The 18,129-nt window shown below is 56.3% G+C and overlaps 2 protein-coding genes across 2 annotated transcripts; one reads left to right on the plus strand and one right to left on the minus strand.

Moving 5' to 3' along the window:
• Positions 1-464: 464 nt before the first annotated feature.
• On the minus strand, positions 465-3,441 carry WNT1 (Wnt family member 1). Its single transcript, XM_064285277.1, has 4 exons — positions 3,338-3,441; positions 2,351-2,604; positions 1,422-1,687; positions 465-953 (listed from the first exon to the last, which is right to left on the minus strand). Exons 1-4 carry the CDS (start codon positions 3,439-3,441, stop codon positions 465-467), a joined length of 1,113 nt encoding a protein of 370 aa, XP_064141347.1.
• An 8,676-nt stretch (positions 3,442-12,117) lies between these two features.
• WNT10B (Wnt family member 10B) lies at positions 12,118-17,793 on the plus strand. Its single transcript, XM_023555914.2, has 4 exons — positions 12,118-12,430; positions 12,549-12,811; positions 14,478-14,851; positions 15,933-17,793. The coding sequence occupies exons 1-4, from the start codon at positions 12,357-12,359 to the stop codon at positions 16,389-16,391; spliced, it is 1,170 nt and encodes a 389-aa protein (XP_023411682.1). The 5' UTR covers positions 12,118-12,356; the 3' UTR covers positions 16,392-17,793.
• Positions 17,794-18,129: the final 336 nt, after the last annotated feature.

Here is an 18,129-nt window from a genome sequence, read left to right on the forward strand (position 1 = left end):
GTGGGTTCAGGGTCTGCACCCTTGGCAGGAGAATTGGAGGGGCATGTGGGGACCTGGAGAAAAAGGAGGAAACAGGAGAAGGAAAGACGCAGAGAGGTCGCTGGCGTGACGGAGGAAGCAGAGAAACACCGTCAGGAGCTGACCCTGGATGGGGGAGGGGACGAACCCCCTTTTCTCACCTCCTGACCATGCAGGGGGGCAGTGCAACAAAGGGTCTCCCGCGGAGAGGGAGGGAGGTAGGTCGGGCAGGTCCCTCAGGGTGGCTAGAGGGTTCATGCTGCCCCAGGCAAGTGGTTTGAGAAATCCCCAGGTAGGAGGAGGTGGAAGAGTTGGGAAGTTGGGATACGTATGCACTGATGGGAGTGTGGCTGGAGGAAAGGCATGGACGCGTACAGGATGCCAGCGAGTCTGTTTTGGGGGAAGGCTGGAGGAGAACGCTCCCAGGGGCGAATCCCCGCGGCGCCTCACAGACACTCGTGCAGTACGCGCGTGTGCGTGCAGTTGCGGCAGCTGACGTGGCAGCACCAGTGGAAGGTGCAGTTACAGCGTTCGGTGACGCGCTGCGTGCGCGTGCGGTGGCCCCGGCCACAGCAGAGCAGCTCACAGCCATCCAGTGCGGGCGACGAGCTGTTGCAGGAGCGCCCAGCCGTGCCCGCCGTGCCCAAGCGTCCGCTGTACGTGCAGAAGTTAGGCGATTTCTCGAAGTAGACGAGGTCGTGGGGGGAGGGCGGCTTGTGCGCTGGATCCTCGGGCTCAAGGCGCAGCAGCTCGGCCCGCGAGGCACGGTTGTTGCCGCGGTTGCCGTAGAGGACGCGCGAGGCGCCGTCGAAGCGGTCTCGCAGCACGTCGCCCACCGCGCGCAGCGTGGGCAGCCTCATCCAGCACGTGCGCACAGTGCACGAGCCAGACATCCCGTGGCACTTGCACTCCTGGCGCATCTCGGAGAACACGGTCTGGGGAGAGCGGGAAGGGAGGGTGTCCCGGGCACGATCAGAGCCAGAGCCACCACCCAAGATGCCGCCCCCTCCCGGACGCCGCCGGGACCTCAGAGATTTGGGGACTAGGCCCAACTCTGCTCCGCGCCAGCGAGTCGGTCTTGGTCTCTGGGCCTTAGTTTGCGAAACTGTACAATGTAGGGCTGTAGACAACACGTTCAATGGGTTGTATGACTTCTAACCTCTTCTGGTCTACCTGCCCTCAGCCCACTCATCCTTTTGCCCGCAGCCACTATCTCTTCCATTCTCTGGCTTCGTTGCAAGCCTCCCGCTCTGCTCCCTCAGGACACCTTCTCTCGGGGCCCTACCTTAGCCCCTTGCCTTTTCTCTGACTGTTACTTCCCAAGCCCGAAATTAGCCCCTGCGCAGAGACCCCAAGATCCCCTACACTGCACCTTGGGTGCCAAGCCCCTAAAGTGCGCTCACCGTGCGGCCGGCCTCGTTGTTGTGAAGGTTCATGAGGAAGCGCAGGTCCCGCCCCTTCTCCCCAGAGTCCACGAACTCCCTGCCGAAGAGGCGGCCGAAGTCGATGTTGTCGCTGCAGCCTCCCCAGTGCCAATCGGGGCCCCCTGGGCCGCGCCGCCGGTAGTCGCACGTGCAGGACTCGATGGAGCCCTCAGAGCAGGAGCGTGCCACTGAATGGGTAACACCAGCCGAGGTGATGGCGAAGATAAACGCTGTTTCCCGGCATCCTGTGGGGGAAGGGAACAGGGATCAGCGAGAGGGCAGTTGGGCGCAGGCGGCCAGCACCCTCAGCGGAGGGCTTGGGACTTCGGCTCCCGCGCCCGGAGTCCGCCCTTCGAGTCCTGAGAGCCGTGTGACTGTCAGGGTCGGGAAGTTGGTCTCTCTGTCCCATAGAGAAAGCACATGCGTGGGCACGTCCCCACTTTCACGCTCGTAAACACGCCTTACTGGGCCTAGGGCTCATTTTGGCTTAAGAGCTGAAGTGGGCAACCCCAGGGAGAAAAACAAAACAAAACAAAAAAGGGTAGTGGAATAGCTCTGCACCGCAAGACCCCTCCGCAGCCCTAAGCTTAGGCCCATTTCGGCGCTGCCAGCCTTGCTCTGAGCAAAAGCTGGAGGAAAGACGAGGTCAGCCAGCGTCCATGACCTGGGGAGCTACTTTCTCTGGGACAGTGGCACAGAAAAGTTAACTTCGTACCTAAGTGGCACAGCTGGAGAGCATCTGGAAGGGAGTCTGGCCTGGAGCTGGCCCTGGGCATGGGGCTCTCAGCGGGTTGATTGTGTGACCCTGCAGGCGCTGGGGACATCTTCCCTGCCCTTGCCCAACCATGCCCTGGGGGTGACCCCGCGTTTCCCCTGGCGCCGAAAGCATCATCTTCCTGGGCACCCACCTCGGTTGACGATCTTGCCGAAGAGGTGGGGCCCCGGAGCAGTAGGGCAGTTCCAGCGGCGGTTCCGGAACTGCCACTTGCACTCGCGCACGGCGCTCTGCAGCCCCCCGCTCACGCTGTGCAGGATCCCCGGGTTCTGGCGGATCAGCCGCCGCTGTTTGCGGCTCAGCAGCTGCAGACTGGGCTCGAGCACCAGCTGCAGATTCTTGGAATCGGTCAGCAGGTTCGTGGAGGAAGCCACGTTCACGATGCCCCTGGTGGGACAGATGATTGGAGCTCAGGCACAGGAGGCAGATCTGCACCCTAACCAAAAAGGCCGTGCCCATCCTGTCCTCTTCTAGAGAGAGAGCGGTGGGAAATCAATAATAAGGCAATGACTCTGTGCTCCTGAACTCACTAGTTTGGAAGAACTGGGAGCGCAGACTTTGTGTGCCCAGGAGTCCTAGGGCTGCTTGGTGCCCTGGGTCCGGGTACTGGACAGGGGCTGGTGGGGAGTTTAGAAACTAAGTGTTCACCTTGACTCTCTGAGCCTGCGTCGGGACAGCCTGCGAAAGAAAGCCCTGGCCTGCAGTCCTTGCCCACCTAAGGCGCTAAATTCATAAGGGTCCCATCCTCTTCTCCCCTTCTCTATGCGCTCAGGGCTGGCCCCTCACTTCCCGGGCAGGGAAACTTGTGGTGTGGCTGCCACCGTGAGGCTGCAGTTGGGGCACGAGGAAAAAGGGTGGTGTTAGATGGGAGTGGGCTCCCTGCCTGGGGTACCGTGGGCCACCGCTGACCACCATGGGCTGGTCATTCGCTCCCACCTTCAGCCTGAGCTGAAGCCGCCAGGGCAGCTCCGTGCCAGAGCACCCCTCGGTGTCTCGGCGGAAAGTCAGAGCGCTGAAGGGAGCCTGTCTACGGACGGATTCTAGAGCGTGGGAGCTGGGTCAAGCTGGCCCCCTGGCTCTACGCCCCGGGAGAGTGGCGACCCCGCGCCAGCTCACTTACCACCATCGACCACTGCTGTTGGCGGCCAGAGCTGCGGGCAGGGCGGCTAGCGCCAGCAGCAACGTAGCAGAAACCCAGCCCGGCAGCAGCGCCCAGCACCCCATGGCCTGCCCGGCCTTGCCCGCTCTGTGCTGCAGTTGCGGCGGCTTTGACTGTTGCTGGCAACGGTGGGTCAGGACGCGGCGGTGGCGGCAGGGGCGAGAGTTCGCAGTCTGGCTCAGCCCTGGGGGCGGACGGCAGGCAGCATGGCTCGCGGTCCCGGCTGGTGGGCTGAGGCGGCCACGGCGGGCGACACCGCCTCTTATAGTTGCGGCACTGGCTGAAGCGACCCGCCGGGCCGCGCAGTGGCACCAGGGCGCACCGGTCGGGGGCGCAGACAATGCGCAGCGAGCGGGGCCGTGGCTCCCGCCCGTCTCAGCCGAGAGCTGACGGGCTGGCCATCGGGGCTCACCCCCGCCCCCTGCCTGGTGGCCCCCGCCTCCGGGCCTGCACTGGCCGCCGACCCCTCCCCTTGGGACGCCCTCCCACGCGCGCCAGCCTCACTCCTCCTGGAGTCCGGAGCCCGTCCCGGACCAGTGTCCGCCAGAGGGCGCGGCAAGAATTGCTGCGGGGAGAACCCGCGAGGAGCCCAGCCGCCTCGCTGTGAGCGGTAGGGCTATCCCCTCGACGCCACGCTGGGGGCCCTCCTGTGTCCCTTTTCTCCTCTATCCTGAGTGACGGAAGGAAAGGTGTGGTTCTGGGCAGCGACTCCGGGGAGATGCCTCCCCGCCCAGGAACCCCGGAAGGCTGGACTGGGAAGGAAAAGGGGGAGACCTGGGTTGGGGGGTGGGAGGAGGTCGGGTTGTGGTCAGGGAAATCCCCTGGGTGGGTTGGTGGGTGAGCTGACCACAGGGAGTCCGGCCATAGAGAGAAACCTGAGGCAGCGGCAGTTTGCGCATGTGGGCGGGAAGGAGCGGACAAGTGGCTGTGTGTGTGTGTGTGTGTGTGCGTGTGTGTGTCTGTGTAAGCACGACAATGCGATTGTTAGTGCATGTGAGAAAGTGCGTGAATATGCTCTGAGGGCACACGCCAGAGCCAGAGCGCGTACGCAGGCGTGTGCAGAAACTCTGTGTTCTGAGGAGTTGTTAGGGACCCTTCTAAAGAATCTTGGAATTTAGCTCTGGTCAAAAGGAGTCATCGAGTCACCTCGACACAGCCCCGCCTGGGGCGGCTCATCTGTGTGTCAGGAAGGAGGCGGCCACTGCAGGCAGGAGAGACCCAGAAGGTTGAATGAGGGTTGGAAAGCTGTCTGGGACTGTGTGGAGGTGGGTGGATGAGTGTGTGCGTGGGGAGATTATGCGTGTATGTGTCACTCTGTCGCCCTACGTACCTTGCATCATCCTATGATGTGTCACCCGCCGGTGTGTGTCCCTGGGGGAGGGGGCTTAGCTTACAAACAAGGTGGTAACAAGAGGGGCAAAACCTGGAGTGGCTGAGTCCCTGAGAACTAGACTTGGAAAGGAAGGGCAGTGGAATAGATGTCAGGCGTGTGTATGGTGAGAGGGCTGGGAAGAGAGGGGCCACTGGCTGAACTGAACGCAGAATAGGGAACTCCTACCTCTGTTTGTCTTCTCTTTGGATTTTTCTGCCTGTCATGAAGTGTCTGTCTTCTCCCAAAACTCTGGCTCTGCTTACTCTCACCACACTGGGATACTGAGAGTGCCTGCGACCATCTCATTCAGGGGCAGATGAACCCGCAAGCATGGTATGCACTGGCTTGCAGTAAGCAAGGTATGCACTGTTTTAATTGCACTTACTAATGTGTGGTGAAAACCAGGTGAAATTGTGCACTACAGATTAGTAAGTAAGCACAATTAAGCCCATGCCTACCTTGCTTATTGGATAATCCATCCCTGAATTTCATTTATTGTACACTTTTTCCTCCCAGAAACTCCAGCTCAGCTTCAAGTCACCTTGGCCTCCTATTGAAGAAGTGGCTGCTGTTCCCTACTTGGGACAAAGAGGGCACTGCCAGCCTGGTTATCATGTGCCACTAGCACACACAGATGGGCCCTGGAAAGAGGATCTCTTCCTTTACATATCTCCTCTCCCCATTTTACAGAGGAAAAAACAGATCAGGCAGTTGTCTAAGGCAGCTAATAAATGGTAGAGCCAAATTAAAACCCAGACTGTTCTGATTCAAAGCCTATGCTCTTCCCACCTTACCAACTGCTTGAGAGTGTGCAGTAACAACAGCCTGGGCCATCTCAAAATCAGCATATAGGTAAAAATGATCTTTAGGCTCTTCTTGCTTCCATTTTGGATCCTCTTTTTTTCATCTCCCTTGTTTTAAGGTGCCTTTTTTTTTTCTGATTGGGTGGAAACCCTGGTGGCATAGTGGTTAAGTGCTACAGCTGCTAACCAAAAGGTTGGCAGTTCGAATCTGCTAGGTGCTTCTTGGAAACTCTAGGGGGCAGTTCTACTCTGTTCTATAGGGTTGCTATGAGTCGGAATCCACTCGATGGCAGTGGGTTTGGTTTTTTGGTTTTTGGTTCTGATTGGGTAATTTATACAGGCCTGACCCAAAGAATCCTGTCTTAGAAAAGACTAGGCCTCCTCTCTAATTCAGAAAAACCATTCTAAGGAGTAAAATGCCTAGGAAGTTTAATTAACCTTCCTGGCTTTAATATTTTGACAAAGATACTCATTAACTCAAATGAAGCCTTACCCAGAAAAATATGTATGTTATTTTTTGAGGGGTATGTCCTTCCCATGTTCTTTGCCCAGCCTAGTGTACTTGGCCCCTCCAAGGTTCATCCCTGAGGGACACGGTGTACTGGCCCAGTATCCTCCACAGGTCCAAAAGCCAGTAGTCTCTGAAGAGGGCACCCAGCAGAGATGTCCTAAGTGAATAGACAATGTACCGTGGGCAGCCTGTCTTTTGTCCCTTAGGAGTTCCTCCCCACTGTGCCTGGGTCATGTCTTTTGACCTAGTGGACTGATAGAACCAAACAGGTGAGCTAGAAGGAAGGGAATTTGTGTCTGTGACCAGTGGGGACAAACAGATGGGAAGAGGAGACAGTATCCTTTGTTCCACCATTCTACCCACCAGCAGTAGCAGGCTAGAGGAGGAAGGGCTGGGTCATAGTATGATCTGGCCCGAATTTCTGTTTAGAGCAAATCTCTCATCGATTGACCCTCTTTCTTTCCTGCACCATCAGTTTACCTCTCTTCTGGATCAAATCCACCAGTATGCAAACATGCTGTAATAGCTCCCATCTAAAAAACTGTAAAACTTTGTTTGATCCCACATTGTCTTTCAAGATTGCCCCATTTCTCTGTTCTCTTTTACTGCAAAATTCAAAAAGGTTGCTTTAATCATTAGCACCAAATCAGGTGCTTTCTACCCCAGTCAGGTCTCTGAACTCACTACATCTCCTTATCACTATCATCAATGACCTTGTATTGTCCTATCCAATAGTCAATTCTCAGTTCTTATCCTAATCAACCTTTCTGGACCAACAGACACAGCTGAACACTGTCTCCTTGAAATACTTTCTCTCTTGGTTTTTAGAACCCTATTCTTACCTGGGAGCTCTGGTGGTGTAATGGTTAAGAGCTTGGCTGCTAACCAAAAGGCCAGCAGTTCAAATCCACCCGCCGCTCTTTGGAAACCCTATGGGGGCAGTTCTATCCTGTCCTGTAGGGTCGGAACCAACTAGACAGGTGTCTGGCATCTAACAGCATTCCTATGTCATTGGCTGCTCACCTTCTCTGTCTCCTTATCTGGTTCCTTCTCATGTCCCCAATTTTTAAACACTGGGGCTCACTCAGATTCACTCTGGAACTTCTCTGTCTACACTCATTCACTTGGTAATTTCTCCAGTCTCACACTCCCTAATTTATATCTCTAGCCCTGAACTCTGGATTTGCATATCTAACACTTGAATAAGCATCTCAAAATTTGCATGTCTAAAACTGAACCCCTGATCCCTCCCCTGTCTTAACCTCCTCTTTCTGCAGTCATCCCCATCTCAGCAAATAGTAACTCCATCTTTTCAGTTGCTCAGGACAAAAATCTTGGAATCGTCCTTGACTCATCTCTTTTTTTTATTCTCCACACCTGATCTCTCAGCAAATCTTGCCCTTCTACCTTCAAAATTCACACAGAATTTTGCTACTACTACCCTGGACTTCTTGCCTAAATTACTGCAAGAGCTTCCTAACAGCTTCCCAACAACTCTGCCTGCTTCTACCTTTGCCTCTCCCCTAGTTTATTCACCTAGCAGCCAGAGCCAGCCCTTCTAAAACAAAAGGCAGATCTTTTCATTCTTCTGCTTAGAACTCTTCAGTGGTTCCCCATCTCACTCATAGTAAAAGCCAAAATCTTAAACCTCCCTCCTGCCCCGCCCCCCGCCCCATGCAAAAAAAAAAAACACTGCTGTGGAGCTGACTCCAACTCATAGTGACCCTGTAGGGTTTCCAAGGCTGTAAATCTTCACGAAGCAGACTGCCACATCTTTCTCTGGCAGAGCTGGACCACCAACCTTCTGGTTAGCAGTCGAGTGCTTTAGCCACTGTGCCAACAGGGGTCCTTTTACAAAGCCCTATATGATCTGACTCTGCTCCTTACCCTCCAACTTCGTTGCCTACCACCATCCCCCTGTGGGCCACCCCCTTCCAGTCTCACTGGCACCCTTACCAATTCCTTGAACATGCCAAGCATGTTCCTCTCTTAGGGTCTTTGCACCTGTTTCTCTGTCTTCTGGAATGTTCTTCCCCAGATACCTCCGTGCATTTGCTTCCTCACTTCCTTCTCTCTCCCCCCTTATATAAAATAGAATCCTACTACCTCCCTTATCCTGCTTTATTTTTCTCTTTATCACTTCCCACCACAACAACTTTAAGGGCTTGAAGGAGAAAATCAGTAATAAACCAACCTCCTGGAATGCGGACAGAAGAGGGATGTCGAAGGGGAAGGAGGTTTTGCCTTGACATTGGAGTCTGAGGAGGAAGCAGAGGACCAGAACTGAGCTTGTGGACCAAGGAGGCTGTCTTCCTTAAAAGCACCAGCAGGCGGCACTCCCTGCTTGAGCTCGTCCATTAACCTAGGGTGGGGAAGCAAGCAGAGTTCTGTCTAGGGTAATCCCACAGATTTGTTGGGGCCACTGCTGAATGTGGGGGGAGGGGCATCCCAAGAGTCCAGCAGAGTCGGGCTTTGGATTTTTGGTTCCTCTGGGTGGTGGCCTCCGGCACTGCAACAGAAGGCGTGAGAGGCAGAGGGTGGGCAGCACAGCTGAGCTCACCGCTGCGGGCGCATCCATCCCTCCCGGGCCTATAATTTGGGTTCCCCGGGCCTGGCCGCCCCTATCAGTGGCTCAGCAGTAGATGAGTCACACGGGACCCCGGGCCAAGGCAAACAGGAGGGGAGGAGGCAGAGGAGGTTCCCGAGACTGTGCCTGGCTTTAGCCGCCGCCTCAGTTGCTTGATACCCCAATCTCCAGGGGCCCTCACTCTTTTATTTGACCCCCGCCCTCCAGGGCCCCAGTGTTCTTCCCAGATTGCTGTCTCTATACTCTCCATACCCATGATGGGAAGGGCAGCCTTTGACTCCCCTCTTGGAGTGAAAAGTGGACTAGTTCACTCTGGCTCCCTCCCCTCATTGATGACAGCCCCCTACTTCCCTCCTCAAGTCAAAGCCCCAAGGTCTCCCTGGTTCCCACCCCTCCCCTTTCCTGGAGCTGGCCGCGTGCTTGGGGTATTAGGCAATGGGTGTGCACCCGGAGCCCTCTCCAGGCTCCGCCTGCCCCCTCCCCCCGCCCCCGCCCGCCCTCCAGCCGCCTGTGGGTCAGCACTCGGGCCAGCCGGTCGGGCTGAGGGCACTGTGGGCCAGCTCAGGCCACCCAGTCTGCCTGCCTGTGGCCTCCTGTCCCAGAGTTGGGCTTCAGTGGAGAGGGGGAGTAGGGATATGGGTCCTTGGATTTGAAATAGCCCTGCTTGGGGAGCTCGGGAGTCACTGAGACTTTGGGAGTAGGGGTAGTAGTTCTGACCCTGGCCCCTCCTGGGCACCTGACTCTATACCGGAGCCTGAGCAGGGTAGAATCAGAAGGCAAAAAGCAACATGACACCTGAGGGAGACCCAGAGACACATGCAGAAAGACAAATGTCCACAAGGTCCCCATGGAGACAGGGGGCATAGGAAACCTCATTCCCACCCCTCCAGGAGACTGAGTGGGGTTCCAGGCTGAAGCACAGAAAGAAGGATGGAGACACTGATGGGGGGCGTCACTGAATCCAGGTGTCAGGATGAAAGCTACCTAGATAGAGCTTGCCGACTCTGGTGGCCTCAAAAGCCACACAGGCCTTGGTGCTTGGCCCCTAAAATGGGAGATGGGGCAAGAGCTCTAGGGTTACCAGAGGTGGGGAAGCAGGGAAGAGCAACCCCTCCATGATGGTCTATGTTGTCCAGTGTCAGGGACTATGGGACTTCCCCCTCCCCAGCCTACTCAGGCCTGGCACATACAGGTGGTCAATAATTGTCCCAAGGAAAGTGGCTGGTCTCCTCCTTCAGACCCTCTGCGCCCTGGACAGAAGTGCTCCCTGCAGCGCCAGGGAAGACCTACAGTAACACGGACTGGAAGCCCAGCAGAGCTGCCAGGCCACTGCCAGGGAAGAGGTGACTGTGGCTGTGGGCATCAGCCCCGTGGCTCTGCTTCCCCCTGGGGCTGGTCTCTGAGTCAACGCGCCATCCTCGGGTCCGCAGGGCCAGCCGTGCCTTGGGCTGCGGTCTGGCAGGGGTGGGGGGCCGCTGGGAAGCCTGGGGCCCCTCTCTGGCAAAAATAGCCCGAAGTGGTTAGAGCTCCGAGGGTGAGTCAGGCAGTAGCGCGGTGGCGCCTAACCCCTTCGCTGCCGCCAGAGCTCCTTAGGGCTGTTTGCCCCCAAGAAGAAACCCTGGTGGTGCGCTGGTTAGGCTCCCGGCTGCTGACCGAAAAGTCGGGGATTCGAACATACCAGCCACTCCGCGGGAGAAAAATGTGGCAGTCTGCTTCGGTAAAAATCATAGCCTTGGAAACTCTATGGGGCAGTTCTACTCTGCCGTATAGGATAGCTGTGAGTCAAAATCGACTCTATGGCAGTGGGATTTTTGTGGGGGGGTTGGTTCCCCCAAGGGCAAACTCTGTCCTGGCTGCCCTCTGCTGGGCTCACTTTGGGAGCCCGAGGCCTCCCCCCACCAAGTGCGAAGCAAATCTGCGAGTGTGGAGCAGGAAGCCCGGCCACCCGAAGTGCAAACCGGGGATTACGGTAAGGGTAAGGGTAGGGGACATCAGCAGGCAAGGATGCCTGCAAGCGGAGGGAAGCTAGGGGCTGACTGAAGACCTTTGGGGCTACCCGAGCCTCTGCTAGGGCCAAATTCAGGCCAAGGCTGACCCCTCCCAAGGGGCAGGCGCAGGGCTGTGAGGTGGGCGGGAGCCCAGCCGACCAGACGCGCCTCTCCTGCCGGCTCCGAGTGCCCTGCGTACTCTCAAGCTGTGGCCTTCACTTGAGCCTACCCAACTCCCGAAGTCGGTTCTCAGTTCGGTCCTCATCTTGCCAAAGGCGCCCTCCAGCCACCTGTTCTCAGTGGGGAAACTAAGGCAAAGAAAAATGACGAAAGACTTGGCCACTTGGACCGCGTATCCCAGCGCCACAGTCTGGGTCACAGTACCCTCCTTGCAGCCTTGGCGACTCCAGAGCAGGTGAGGGGAACTCTGGCCAACTCTCCCTTCAGAGGGGCCGAGACCGAACGGGGCGTCGGGGGATAGGGTGTGTATGTGCTGGGAGGAGGGGGAGCGGTTGTCTTCCCCAGTCAGGGCGGGGGTGCGGGGGGGGGTGGAGTGGGGATGCCCCGGGCTCGGGGAGGGGCCGCAGCTCTTCAGCCCGGACAGAGCCGCCCGTGAGCTCCGTGCGACCAGAGCCAGAGTCCCCAGTTCTTTGCTGGTCCGCTCGCTAGCTCCCTCGATCGCTCCCTCCCTTCCTCCCTCCCTTCCTCTTCGCGGCCGCCGCGGCGCTGGGGAAGCGGCGAAGAGGAGTGGCTCTGCCCTGGAAGAATGCTGCTCTGCAGAGGGGGCAGAACCCGACACAGTCTCCCCAAGATTTGAGCAGCCGGAGCCGAGCCGAGGCCACCGCGCACCAGAGCTGCTGGAGGTACTCGGGAGCCAGAAAAGCTGGGAGAGCAGGGACGCGCACCCGGGACGAGACAGGCACGCGGGCAGACAGACATGCATCCGCCCACAGTGGCACAGAGATATTGCCAGAGCGAATAAAGGAGTGCCCCCAGATTTGGAGGGCTTTGAACGCAAGAGCAAAGGGTGGGGACCGAGGCTGGAACCCGTGGGGACCAGACGGGCGGCGCTCCGAGGAGAGGAGCGTACAGTTAGGGAAGGGGGAGGAATGGGAAAAGAATTCAGCGTGTGCCACTGTCCCTTTCAGGCGGAAACCACATCCAAGTCCCTGTCCCCCTCTTTGCCGCACCTCTCCTTCCTGCCTAAGAGAAAGGGGAGAGAGTGGGTAGGGGAGCCCATTCCTCGACCCTGCTCTGGGAGCTCGCCTGCCCTCGACGGCACCTGGAGGCGACACCCCTGCCCCCGCCCACTGTAGGTGGTGGGGAACCCCCTCTGGATCCCTCCCCCAGCCCTGTGGGGAAGCGATCTTGGGGCCCTCCGAAAGGGAGAAGTGGCGGCGCGGGTATTGAAAGCCTGGGTGCCGGGCATTGTGTCTCCCTGGGAGGGGCGTCAGGGGCGATTCGTCCTCTTTTAGCCCTCCAGAACCCAGGGACTCTGAGGATCAAGGGGTGATCCTTATTGTGGTTCTTTTGGTTTGGGGAAGGATGAGACAAATCAGTGGAATGGCATCAGGGGGTTAGAGAGCGGGTTAGAGGCCCGCAATAGGGCATCCTTCCGCTGCCCCGGCGAGCCACTCGATTCCGGAGCTCGCATCAAGTCGCCCTATCCCACAGGCCCTGATCCATCTGCCCACCGGGGCCTCCAGGCCGGGCTTCGACATGCCGGAGGAGCCCCGGCCGCGGCCTCCGCCCTCGGGCCTCTCTGGCCTCCTGTTCCTTGCGCTGTGCAGTCGGTAAGCAGTACCCCCTGTCTCCCAGCCCACCGGAGAAGCCACAGGCCCTGGGGCGGGGGGAACCCGATGGGGTGCAAGGCCTGGACCACAGACCCCAAGCAACCCTCTCCGTCTCCAGGGCCCTCAGCAATGAGATTCTGGGCCTGAAGCTGCCAGGCGAACCGCCGCTGACGGCCAACACCGTGTGCTTGACGCTGTCGGGCCTGAGCAAGAGGCAGCTGGGCCTGTGCCTGCGCAGCCCCGACGTGACGGCGTCAGCGCTGCAGGGGCTGCACATCGCGGTCCACGAGTGTCAGCACCAACTGCGGGACCAGCGCTGGAACTGCTCGGCGCTCGAGGGCGGCGGCCGCCTGCCGCACCACAGCGCCATCCTCAAGCGCGGTGAGCCGGGCGGGACGGGTCTGCGCCGCCGCCAAAGCTCGGGTGGGGGGCCGGCCAAGGCGAGCGGAGGCAGGAAGGGACGAGTTCACCGCTCCAGGAGGGCCTCTCCCGGGAATTCCCCCCGGAGCCGAGTGTAGCCGGGTCTGGCCACCCTTCTGGGCCCCTGCACGCCTGACTTCCACCTGTGCGCTGCCGGCAAGGCAGCTGGGTCCGGGCTCCCCTACTCCAGGGCCCCCTTTCCTGCCTCCGCCCAGCTCGACCTGGGTTGCACCTGTGCGTAAGAGATGCCCCCAGCTCTGGAAGCTTCAAACGTCCCCCCCCCCGACCCATTCCTTCCCCTGTTTTTCTTCCCCCTCCCTCTCTTTGAAACAAGCCTGGGCTCGTGTCCCCAGAGCCTTAGCGGGGGTGGGGAGACGCCACCAGCTGTTTAAGAGTTAAACTTGCTCCCCTAATTGCCGGGGTTCCCAAGAGCTGAAGCTGGGAACAAAGACCCCGATGGCTTTGAAGTTGGGGAGCAGCCCCCTCCTCTGTGCTGTGGGGGCCCCAGGTGGCGTTCACCTGAGCAGGTGAGGAAGATCGGAGGGTCAGTGCAGGCCTGGTCTGGGAGGCATGTTTCCTCTCCCCAGGCCCTGCCCAGCTTACTCCCTGGAGGTGTAAAGATCCACCGGGATCTGCCTGGGTCCTAGGGTGGGGGCAGTGCTTTGGGGAGTATGGGGTTAATAGGCAGCTGCCATCTGCAGGGGAATTCCCAAAACATGTGCAAACAGCTTCACCCCTGGAGGCTCGGGGTTGGGGGGATCAAGGAGGCTGGGCCAGGAGCCCTGCATCCTGGGGTGGGAGAGGCCTGGCCCCTGAGGAGGTGCTGCCTCTCATCTTCCCAGGGCTCCAGAGAGCTTGTGCCTTGAAGGAAGTGAGGGACTCCCTTTTTCTTCACAGTCGTGGTGTGAAGGAAGGCTTTGACGCCCAAATGTGGAGCAGGTTTATCTAAGCCTGGGAAGGCCTTGTCATCTTGAGCTTCTGTGACCCCCAATTCATAACAAAGAAGCCAACTTTTTAAGAGGGCCTCAGGGAAAATCACCCGGCCTCTCCCCTCTCTCAGTGTTTTATAGGGTAATAGTAGGTTAGGATAAACATAAAGAGCAGCCTTGGACAAATATAAAACTAGGACCTGGGAAGGGCAGCTCCGGTGCTCTGGGGGTTGTTGGGGTGGTAGAGGGTAGGTTGGTTAAAAGATTGATTAAAATGACCCTGAAGCCAAAAAGAGAGATAATCCCAAGGGCTTCTGCTCCCACCCCACCCAAGCTCCGTGCAGGGCTGGAAAATTCCTAAACCTTTGAATGTAGAACTCAGGAACTCCCTCTTACTCATCTCCCAACCCCAGGGGTCTCCCCTTCTGGGCTAACTCTTGCAGTCTCACCTGAAAATCACAGACTAACAGAGACTGGGCCTCAGAGATCATTTTGACGCCTTTTTTTCTCTTTATAAATGAAGAAATTGAGATGCTGAGCTCTCTGTTCCCTTCCCTCTCTGGTTTCTCTCAAATTACTCAGCTGGTCAATGGCCAGGGCAGGATTTAGTTAGGAATTGGAGGGTGGCTCTGTATTCTCCCTTCCTCCTCAGCTGCTTGTCAGCCTTACCCCCACCATTACACCCTTCTCCTCCCCAGGTTTCCGTGAGAGTGCCTTTTCCTTCTCCATGCTGGCTGCAGGTGTCATGCACGCTGTAGCCACGGCCTGTAGCCTGGGCAAGCTGGTGAGCTGTGGCTGCGGCTGGAAGGGCAGCAGTGAGCAGGATCGGCTGAGGGCCAAACTGCTGCAGCTGCAGGCACTGTCCCGGGGCAAGAGCTTCCCTCACTCTCTGCCCAGCCCTGGTCCTGGCTCAGGCTCCAGCCCTGGCCCCCAGGACACATGGGAATGGGGTGGCTGTAACCATGACATGGACTTTGGAGAGAAGTTCTCTCGGGATTTCCTGGATTCCAGAGAAGCTCCCCGGGACATTCAGGCACGAATGCAGATCCACAACAACAGAGTGGGGCGCCAGGTATGTGTGTCCCTAGCCTTTGAGGGTGGCTAGAGTTTGAGAGGCCCAGCAGAGTAATAGGATGAAGTGTGGCAGATGATTGCCACTCACCACTTGGGTGGCCTCAAGCAAGTCACCCAACCTCAGTTTTGTATCTGTAAAAAGAGCCTAATAAGTTACCTTACAATATCATTAAAACTGAGCTAGTGAGTAGTGATGGGGCAGCGGTGGTTCACTGGCAGAATTCTCACTTTCCGTATAGGTTTGATTCCTGGCAAATGCATGTCATGTGCAGCCACCACCTGTTGGTCAGTGGAGGCTGTCTGTCAATGTGTTGCTCTGATGTGGAATAGGTTTCAGCAGAGTAAGACAGACTAGGAAGAAAGGCCTGGTGATCTACTTCTGAAGAATTAGTGAAAACCCAATGGATCTCAACGGTCTGATCCCATTGTGCCTGGGGTTCCCATGAGTTAGGGGCTGTTGGCTAACAACAGCAGCAAGTAGCATACCCACCATAAAGCCTAGTTCTTGGCAGGAGCTCATGAAATGGTAGCCGTAATTAGAGTTGCCTTCCCTATAGTATTTAAGGAGCCCTGGTGGAACAGCGGTTAAAGTAATCAACTGCCAACTGAAAGGCTGGCTGTTCAAAATCACCAGGGGCTCCAAGGGAGAAAGGTGTGGCAGTCTGGTTTGGTAGATACTTACAGCCTTGGAAACCCTACAGGGTCACTGAGTCAGAATTGACTCGACGGCAGTGGGTTTGGTTTGGGTTTGTCCCCTCAGTATCTAGGTGTGCTCTGGGCCAGACTCCCCATTTTAGCAGTGCTCAGTCTGGAAAGAGCACTGGACTGGAAGTCAGGACAAGTGGAATTGAGTCCTGCTCTTAGTGATCGAAGATGGGCAAGTCACACACTGCTCTGGCTCTAGTTCTCCAACTATAAAATGAGGGAGTTGGGCTACTAGCTAACCTTAAAGTGCCCTTCATGGTCATGCTTGCCTCCATTTATCTGTCTCTGTGCTCTGTGTCCTTCCCTTTCCTGTCCCTCTGTGCTGTGTTCACCTGCTGGCATCCCATTCACCTCTGCCTGCTCTGATGCTCTAGGTGGTAACTGAAAACCTGAAGCGGAAATGCAAGTGCCATGGCACATCAGGCAGCTGCCAGTTCAAGACATGCTGGAGGGCCGCCCCAGAGTTCCGGGTAGTAGGGGCAGCGCTGAGGGAGCGGCTGGGCCGGGCCATCTTCATCGATACCCACAACCGAAACTCAGGAGCCTTCCAACCCCGCTTGCGTCCTCGTCGCCTCTCAGGAGAGCTGGTCTACTTTGAGAAGTCTCCTGACTTCTGTGAAAGAGACCCCACTGTGGGCTCCCCAGGGACAAGGGGCCGGGCCTGCAACAAGACCAGCCGCCTACTGGATGGCTGTGGCAGCCTGTGCTGTGGCCGTGGGCACAATGTGCTCCGGCAGACACGAGTTGAGCGTTGCCACTGCCGCTTCCACTGGTGCTGCTATGTGCTTTGTGATGAGTGCAAGGTCACAGAATGGGTCAACGTGTGCAAGTGAGGGCCAGCCTCCCCGTGGGAACATGTGAGTGGCGCACCTTTGCAGCCCTTTGCTCTGATTTCTGCCCAGGGTCAATCTGGGTCCCTGGAAGCTCCAAGTATCTCCCTGAAAACAGTTTTGGGGATGGTGGGTACCAGGTGGAGTCTGTGATGTACGGCCTTCTCCCCTTCAGTTGGAGGGCCTGGGGGGAGCTGTCATCCCCCTTCTGCTCCTTAAATACCTGAATGGACTAAGATGAAATGCACTGTATTGCCCCCCAACCCCAGGGCCCCTTTAGCCCTGATTCATATTTCTTTTGGCTGGGGAGTACCTATAGTTTAACCACTCTTCTCACTTGAGGGATAACCCCAGGCATTGTGTGGAGCCTTAAGTCCTGTATCCAGAAAGACACCACTCACTCCTACTTGCTGTTCCAAAACTCCACTACTGCAGCCTGGGCCCCCTCTTGTGGGGTAACAGAAGACAGCAATAAAAAGGCTTTTCTTGGTGAAGGGACAGCACGATGGGAGGTGCTCTCCCCTGAATCCTCAGAGAGTTGTCAGTCCAGGCCTTAGTGAAGCTGTCTCCCTACATTCAGATGTTAAAGAGGGATCCTCCAAAGGAAGGGTTTTACCTAAAAACTCTCTGAGCCTCTTTTTCCTTCTTCATTGGGAGGGGTGGGAATGGATAATTTATTGTACTGAGACTTGTTCTTGGTTCCTGTTTGTAACTAAAATAAATTAAGTTACTGGACCAGTGGAGGCAGATGGTGATATATTTCTGCCTACACTTGGGATCCCAGTCCATGACTTCTTTTCCAGGTGAATTCTCCTATCTTGTACACTCAATAACTTTATGCATATCCTGCCTGGTCCCACAAAGAATTTGAAACAGTCTCCAGTGACTTAGCTGGCAACTTTTAGTGTGGAAAAGCAGAGGGGATTTCTAGGTGGAAGGGGCTAGACATTCAAACCTAGGGCCTATTTTCTCTCTATAGGCCTCAACTCTAGAGTTCACCTTAGTCACCGCCCTAGAACAAGGATCAGCACATTTTTTCTGTAAAGGGCTAGAAGGTTAATATCTTAGGCTTGTGGGCTTTGTCACAACTACTCAACTCTGCTATTGTAGACCAAAAGCAGTCACAGAACATTGATAAGTAAATGAGCATGCCTGTGTCCAAATAAACCTAATTCACAAAAACAGGCTGTAGGGCTAGATTTGGCCCTCTGGCTGTAGTTTGTTGACCTCTGCCCTAGACCATGAAGTCACCTCTGTTCTGGACTTTTCAAGTCCTGACTATATATCTCAATGTTGAACCTAGACCCAAAAAAGCACGTGCTTTTCTCTCTGGCTCCAAACCAGAGAACTTGGGAGGTAGATGCAAGGCTAATAGGCGACATGTAAAAGGGATTCCTATGCTCAAAACAGGAATTATTTTGTTCTGGAAACCAGCATGCTCTTCCACTGAATTATTTGCCTACGTGTTTTGTCCTTCCTTATTAAGGGTTCTTCTGCATTTAATCTTAGTAAAATAATTTCTTTATCTTTTAAGAGATAATCATAACTACAGATAACATCTTTTTTTTTTTTAACTCTTTTTATCCTAGCTCAGTATCTCTGAAAACAAATTGTTATCTTTCCAAGATTCAATGCAGAAAAAGGATATGCATGGTGCACTTAGAACACTACAAATGGTTGCATGCTTAAGGGGCTGCCAGATGAGGACCCTAACAGGTCATCTCCTCAGCCAGGGAAGGTA

Source organism: Loxodonta africana, chromosome 4 (assembly GCF_030014295.1).
Source record: "Loxodonta africana isolate mLoxAfr1 chromosome 4, mLoxAfr1.hap2, whole genome shotgun sequence".
Lineage (NCBI taxonomy): Eukaryota > Metazoa > Chordata > Mammalia > Proboscidea > Elephantidae > Loxodonta > Loxodonta africana.

Bases quoted from the DNA above. Each gene is read 5' to 3' on its own strand.
- WNT1 (XM_064285277.1), bottom strand. From the start codon at position 3,441: ATGGGGTGCTGGGCGCTGCTGCCGGGCTGGGTTTCTGCTACGTTGCTG. The intron at 1,688-2,350 runs GTGGGTGCCCAG...CTTCCCCCACAG, and splicing joins CGGCAAGATCGTCAACCGAG to GATGCCGGGAAACAGCGTTT. The intron at 954-1,421 runs GTGAGCGCACTT...CGCTCTCCCCAG, and splicing joins ACAACGAGGCCGGCCGCACG to ACCGTGTTCTCCGAGATGCG.
- WNT10B (XM_023555914.2), top strand. From the start codon at position 12,357: ATGCCGGAGGAGCCCCGGCCGCGGCCTCCGCCCTCGGGCCTCTCTGGC. The intron at 12,431-12,548 runs GTAAGCAGTACC...CTCCGTCTCCAG, and splicing joins TTCCTTGCGCTGTGCAGTCG to GGCCCTCAGCAATGAGATTC. The intron at 12,812-14,477 runs GTGAGCCGGGCG...TCTCCTCCCCAG, and splicing joins CAGCGCCATCCTCAAGCGCG to GTTTCCGTGAGAGTGCCTTT.